This window comes from Watersipora subatra, chromosome 6, assembly GCF_963576615.1.
Source record: "Watersipora subatra chromosome 6, tzWatSuba1.1, whole genome shotgun sequence".
In the NCBI taxonomy this organism is placed as follows: domain Eukaryota; kingdom Metazoa; phylum Bryozoa; class Gymnolaemata; order Cheilostomatida; family Watersiporidae; genus Watersipora; species Watersipora subatra.
Genome location: NC_088713.1, coordinates 9,252,112 through 9,259,788, shown reverse-complemented (window position 1 = coordinate 9,259,788; position 7,677 = coordinate 9,252,112). Strand labels below are relative to the sequence as shown.

The window sequence follows — 7,677 nt, the reverse complement described above, 5'->3', positions numbered from 1 at the left end:
CTATAGTGGTGTTGGTTTGCACTTAGTTTTTTTTTGAGCGATTTAACTGTGATCAAGCTTTGTTGATTTTAATCTTGAAACATCTTGACACTCAGAGCTCCTCAAACATCAAAACAATCACAAATGATACAAAAATACAAATACTTTCTGATAAAATATACTAAGATTTTGTGGAAGGTCATCTTTAATAATATCCAAGGTCGACCTACTTTCTTGTTTAGTAAAGTATGCTTCAAAGGTCATATGTGTAACTCTCACAGAATGCACTCATGAAAGCTAGTTTACCTTTGCTAATTCAGTTGTCACCAATCAGGCGTTTTCATTTTAACAGTTACTTGAAAGCCTTCATTCTGCGAAAAACTAGCTCTAGCCTTTGATTCAAAACTTCATAAAAGATAGCATGTTTACAGTGGGTATTATTAGGACATAATATGGATGAAGCAGTGTGATGGAACTGCATCGCTACTGAAAAGTTGGTATGACACCGTTTCCAGCCAACCTCAACGTCTTCAGCCACAGTTTTAGGTTAGAAGGACTTTGCCATTCCATATTCTATGAGATTTTATTGAAGTTGCTCAAATTTTGACCTGCAAAATTCTTTGCAGGTCAAAGAATCACAGGAAATTTGTTAAACTGATCAAACGTCTTCATGGTTTGTGCCAATTTTTATAAAATCCTTTTGAAATTCTTCAATTACGCAGCATGACCAAAAAATCCATCATGGAAACAAAGAATGCACGAAATCACAATGGCTTCTTTTTAGTAAAACGCAATCAAGAGAGCGACCTGATGAAGTTTTGAATGAGTGAATCACACAGCTCAACTGAACAGAGCAATTCCTAGCTTTTACCACATATTCCTAGTTTAAAAACAGTCAGTCAATCCATCACAGAAGTGTCAGACTGTTTTATCCAGTCCTTACAACACACCACTGGTCTCAGAGCAGCCATTCAGACCTCAACAGAGTTCATAGGTTTTTTCCAGCTATTACCATAAACCACTGGTCCAAAAACAGTCAGTCAGACCAGCGCAGAAGCCATATTATCTTATGTCCAGCTATTACAGCACACCGCCAGTCCACCAAAAATCAGTCAGACAACCACAGAAGCCACAGAATCTTATTTCACACCATTAAAACACCCCACTGGTCTACAAGCAGTTATTCAGGCAACCACAGAAGCAATAGACTTTTTATCAAATTTCAAAACTTTAAAGCTACAGAAAACACTACACAGCTCTGTCATACAATGAAAAGCTAATCTTCACAAATGGTAAAAGTACACACCTTAGTACAATTATCTACCTATAGACATATTCTTACCTCCAGCCTACTTGCCTATTGACATTAGAAGGCTATCTATGAGAATACATGCAGGTGCTTTTAGTTTTATCAATTGACCTTCACAAATATAGAATTTGAAAGCAATTAAATTAGAAATGTATTTTTGAATAGCCACTTTGATAGAATAGTATTGTATCTTTCCAACTGAAACAGTCACAGTGCTAGCCATGTATTTGTGGGTTATTATTATTACTATTTATTAAATTCTTGGCAAACTATATATTTTTTAAAAAGTGGTTTTATTTGGAATTTTTTTTCTAATCCACTCAACAGAAAAATTCAAGTGCAATTCTTACCTAATTTTGAAATGTGGATGTTTGTATAAAATGTCTCACATTTGCCATTTCTGCTGTTTGCTAAATACACTTATCAGATCTTGAGCGTTAGTGAAAATGTTGTTCTTACCAATATTGTGTTGGTATGTTATAAAATAAAACATACAATGACCATTATATGTTGGCCCTGTGAAATGATTAGTCAACAGAAAACCTGTTCAGAGCATATTGAAACGTTCAGCGGTCTATCAATAGGAAACACCATTGAAGATAAATTTGCCCAATACTTTAATAGATTTTAATCGAAATTATTGGTATTTATCTATCGTTTGACATTGCTTTTGGTGTTTGAGGTGATCTGCCTGCCATGATATTCAAGGTTATAATTGAAAAACATTTTTTGGTTAAAATGCTCAAAGCAAGCCAAAGTGTGATTATGACGTCTGTAGTTGCGAAGAGACGAGCGGAAAAGAGATGCGTAATGCTGCAACTTGAACACAATAGCCAATATCAACTATAGCAATGATAGCAAATAGTGACGTTGGTTTGCACAAATTTTTCTTCCAAGCATTTTAACCATAATCAAGTTTTTTGATTTTAATCTTTAAACATCCTGGCAGTCAGATCTTCTCAAACATGAAAAACAATCACAAATAATTGAAAAATACTGAAACTTTCTGATGAAATCTACTAAAATTTTGTGCAAGTTCATCTTTGATAATATCCAAGGTCGACACACTTCAAAGGTCATCTGTGAAACTCTCATAGAGCGCAAGTATAAAAACTAGACTACGACTTGAGCAAGTAAGTGTGAGTTCAATTCTCACTCACAGCGATTGTTTTTCATGCACGATCGACACAGTTGAATACATACGCGTAATATAGACATCCAGAGTAGCATTTTTGAGTAAACCTTTTTATTCTTGTCACTTAGACTGAGATCTAGCAACTTCCAACATGACTCTGAATGTTATCTTTTTTCACAGAACTAAACTAATACATAGAAGATATTAAGGTAGATATTAAGCAAACCTATGACCTCACGTAGCAAATTGTACAAAATAATTCATTCTGGTAAAATGGAAGGTGACAACAAACTCAAATTGCAAAAAATTACAGCAGAGATTTTTTCGCTAAGACAAAAAAGAGAAGTTGAACTTTTGGTGTAGAAATATAAAGTTTAGTCACCCACTTCTGCGTTGGACTCATGGTAATCAGCTCAATACACTGGCAAGATCCTGGAACCTTGACATACGATTCCTGAAGCGATGAATCCATCATCATTTTTAGACAATCCAAAATCCTCAGTCGATAAAATTACTGAGCTACCTTTTCTCATCCAAGGATGACAGCGGAATGACAGCGATAAACGGCGCTGCCAAATGACATCCCTATAGCAACAGTCCAACTAAATCCACCCTGACTAGCTCTTCAGACAACATTCAATATTTGTAAAACCTATGCGCCGTTAACCTGTGTCTCAACACTCAGCTTCAGCACTGGTAACTTTCTCTCAGCGGGTATGTGTACTTATTGAACTCTGAGGCTTGCCATTGGCTGTAATTGATGAAAGAAATTCGATAAGGCCCTCATAGATATTATTGGTAAATTGATACGCAACGGATAACTTTGAGACGACTAGACCAGCTAATTATTCGTAATCATGAAATCACGTTTTGCATTCACGCTCGACCGCTGAGCAAACATGTATTATTGGATTTGGAGAGCTTCGTTTTATCAAGTGTTTACACTTTCCAACTTTCTAACCCATTAACAGCTTCAGTACACAGCGTGGTTGTTATTTTGGTTATCTGCTTTCTGCTCTGCAATTCAGCCCTCAAGCTGCTTCTACAATGCATATATGTGACACTACAATCCTTGCTTTGAAGTTAGTCCAATACTAACAAATAAAACTATAAAATCCCTACAGATACATTTGTTGTTCAACGACACAATCAAGGGTACTTTCGTTTACTCCAAAAGGTTAAATTATATGTGGGGTAACAATATTTGCTTTGAAATTAAGGAATTACTAACAAATGAAATTTATACAACTCTACAGATACATTTGTTGTACAAAGACACAGTCAAGGGCACTTTCACTTACTCTAAAAAGTGAAATTATGTGTGGCCCAACAATGCTTGCTTTGAAGTTAATGCAATACCAGCAAGTAAAACTGTAAAAACCCTACAGATACATTTGTTGTTCAAAAAGACCATCTAAAGCATAATTACTTATAAACATTTAAATTTCAATTTATATGTGATGCAACAATGGTTGCTTACAAGTTGGAAATGCTTGCTTAGAACTTATTATAACTACAATACTAACAAGTAAAACTCATACAACTGTATATCTGTTGCTACAACTGTACAAAGATGAACAGCCGTACATCTTTTTATGAATGAGAATGCAAGAGCATTTTGATTCAGAAAAGGACACAAGTAAACATGCAGCAAACTAACTAGCTAGTACATGGTTGGCTATTAACTAGCTAATACATGATTGGCTACTAGTTAGTACATGATTGGCTACTAGCTAGCTAGTCTATGATTGGCCATTAACTAGCTAGTAATGATTGGCTACTAACTAGCTAGTCTATGATTGGCTGTTAACTAGCTAAATCTAAAAAAATAAGATCTGTTCGTCTCGGATCTCGAACATAAATTCGGTTCTCGACCAAACCGAAGCGTACGCATTGGAATTAAACGTTCGTAATGGCTCCGGAAACATCATGGAAACATTTGGTAATAAAGGAAGAAGCAAGTCATGCTTCATAAATTCTTTACAAAAAGGAAGGAACCGTCTGGGGCGACGTCCCTCTACCGATAAGATTTGCTAAGGAGACAACTCTTCCAGTCAAGTTACCCTAAATTGTTTTCAGTAGGATTTTCCTTCAAAGATGTGAAGTAAACGTGCCACTGCTGTTTATATTTTCTTTTTCACACGATTTTTGGTGTAACTGATCTGTTGTATTTTTTGCTGTTTCATAATCAATTTCTGCAATTTTTGGTACTGTTTCTTAACCTAGAATGTTTTCGATGTTTTAAGAGCAAAACATACAAAATATTTACTTTTTGTTTTCTGTTTTCATCATCATAGATAGAAAATCTGTTATTAAAAATAAACACAATCTATATCTACCCGTTTTTATTTATAGTATGTAGTAGGTACGCCATAAACTGTACTGTACCTATACAGTACAGCTTATAGTGTAAAGTGTTAAAAAATACTTTACCAAAGTTGTTATCTCACCTTGGAACGGATTAAAATTTACATACATTAATACTAATGGGAATAATTGTTTTGTATCTTGAACAACTCGGTTTGCGAACAATTTTCTGGAATGGATTATGTTCGAGAACTGAGGTTCCACTGTATTACTTTCGCTAGCATACAAGCATCTAATTTATACAACAGGCAACCAATTTTTACTATAATAAGAGCTGTGTTTTTCTGTTCGTTTATCTTTCTGAAACCACGCTTGGAAGTTGGAAAAAGGATCGCGCTGTGTTGAGATTTGAACAAGAAATAATAAGCGACAATCAACTCGCACTAATAATTATTATTAGTTACAAGTATTAGCTAATATTACTAGTAACTTATACTAGCAGTTAGCACTAGTTACAGGCACTAGTTAACAGTACTACCTCTCAACTTACTACAGTCAGCTGTAACTATGAGTTATTTAGGATGTGTTTTATTCATTTTTATCCATACAATTAAACGACATCCATATTTATGTAACCACAAGCTAGTAGCAATCAGTGATTGGTCAATTTTTAACAGACCATTTTTTAGCTCAAATCAGCTGACTAACTCTTTTTAATTGCTAGTTGTTACTGTATGACTTTTGAATAACTAAAATAGTTCTGCTAAGTTGTAACAAACAGAAAATCTTTGTCAAATGCCATTAGTGCTGTGGTATGGTAAAATGTAAAGGAATCTAACAATTTCCCAATAATTGTTATACTCATTTCAATCTGCTCTATTTTGGTAACAAAATGACATAGTAAAAACAATTATGATTTATGTAAAAAATAATATGAAATAATATTATATGATATAATGGTATATGATATAATATATAATATAAAGCAACGTAATATAATTTAGCATAATATAATATGCTGTTGCAAAATATAAACGATTAAAATGTAATAATGTTTTATCTAATATTACATACTACAACATTGGTGTGCAAGGTACTTGGGGCACCTAGATAAAAATCCATATTTTGGTGCAAGACATCATTTTTGTTTCAGGATCCTATTATGATAATATATTATTTACAATATATTATATATATATCTCAAATTCTAGCTAATTATATTTTTAAGTGTGTTTGTATTATGTATATACATTGTATTTTATGCTTACATAGATATATTAGTTGCAATTACTTTATTATTCTGCTAAAATGGGAAAAAATTAAGCTATGAAGAAAGCAGGATCTTTAGAGTAAGCCATAAAACACTAGCTTCACAATTTTGCTGTCAGTTTAACTGAACTTTGCAGTTCAACAAGAATTTTAATTTTGAAAGAAAATTTTATGGATTAAAATTTTCTGAGATAGACTATTCAGTATTTATTGTCTAGATTTCTTTGTTGGCTCAAATTTCATTTTTGTTAGCAGACGTTTGCCGTGATTTCTGGACCCCATGAATTTCAAACAAGAAAATTTGAACATAAACCATAGTATAAGCTATCTCTTTTGTGAGCTTTTGTCCTTAGGCCTCCATACATGTTAAATAAATTATATTTGTATTTGAACTGACAACAAGAAGCTGCCAAAAAAGGTACCACACAGATTACCAGTACTTTCAAGCTTTTTTAATTGTCAACTGCAAATTCAAAACTTCCACATGTCTAAAGTCAGACAGCCATTGTAGTCACTTTATTGACAACTGTTTTAATAGAGTAAGAACATTTTGCTTACATTTCATTTCCCTCTATTGTTAAGGTGCCTTTAAATTTTCTACACAAATCAGGATACTTTGTGGGAAAATATGTGGATGTTGAAGGGGTTAGTGGAGCCCAGGCTACCTTGATGTCAGCAGACACAGCAGTTGTGGGTTTTCATGCAATTACAAAAAGTTGATAAAGGCAAAGGGGGTAATGGGAGAAGAATTGTAGATTTACTAAAGACAGTATATACTGTAAGCCAACGGAACGGAATACGCAGCCATTCTTTGAGACTACTGCATCTACGTAACGCCTTTTAATCTATATATATATACAAATCTCAATGCTTGTTGTCATCTGTCATTCAGTCTTTCCAGCTACTGTATAGCAATTGGTATTTAGCAATGACAAATCCTTATTGCAGAGGGTTTGATCTTAGAACCTCCGATCACCAAGCAATGACTTAACCAATGTGAGAACAATGGATTCATCTGACGATGTGAGTTGTTATGAGAGTTAAAATAACATAGCGCTTTGCGTTACCCAACGTCACTAAAGCTTGCCCTCATGGCTCTTATTAGTAAGTTTAGCAAGCCGGATACTAGCTTACTCAAATTATTCATTGGCAATGTGCCAGGCTAAAGGCAAGTGGTAGGCAATTACATTACCTTACAGGCACCTGCCACTGTTTATAAGCTGTTTTTAAGACCAGTGCAATCCCAGACTTTTGGCTAGTACAACATATTTGAAACTGTTGAATACCTATATCACAACCCACATGAAAGCAGTATTTTCTTTGCGTGGGGCTCATGGGTATGAGGAGTTATTCATTTTGACAGTTTTTTGTCAGTAGACCAAGACATGAATGCTGATAAATAATTAAAATCCATAGTCTGAAATCTTATCAACATTTTACTGCCTTCAGACTATAGAAAGCGCGTTCAGCGTGTGCTAGAAAAATGTTATCGCACTTGGTCAAACAGTATAAGCAATTTATATTTTCTTTAAACGTAAGTCAGCCTATTGAAAAAGACAAGTATGCTTATTGAAATCTGTCAGAAAATGAAAAAGATAACAAGTCATATTTGTTCAATTTATCAACGGAATTCTCAGGTTGTGAGTTAATGATTTAAGTTTTTACTTTTTGGTACTTT

At 34.0% G+C, this 7,677-nt stretch overlaps 1 protein-coding gene across 1 annotated transcript in view; it reads right to left on the bottom strand.

Moving 5' to 3' along the window:
- LOC137398879 (uncharacterized) overlaps positions 1-3,005 on the bottom strand; it is an 18,100-nt gene extending 15,095 nt beyond the window's left edge. The window contains exon 1 of the mRNA XM_068085051.1: positions 2,810-3,005. Coding sequence (XP_067941152.1) covers positions 2,810-2,901 — 92 coding nt within the window. The 5' untranslated portion in view covers positions 2,902-3,005. The remainder of the gene's footprint in view (positions 1-2,809) is intronic.
- Between the last annotated feature and the right edge of the window lie 4,672 nt (positions 3,006-7,677).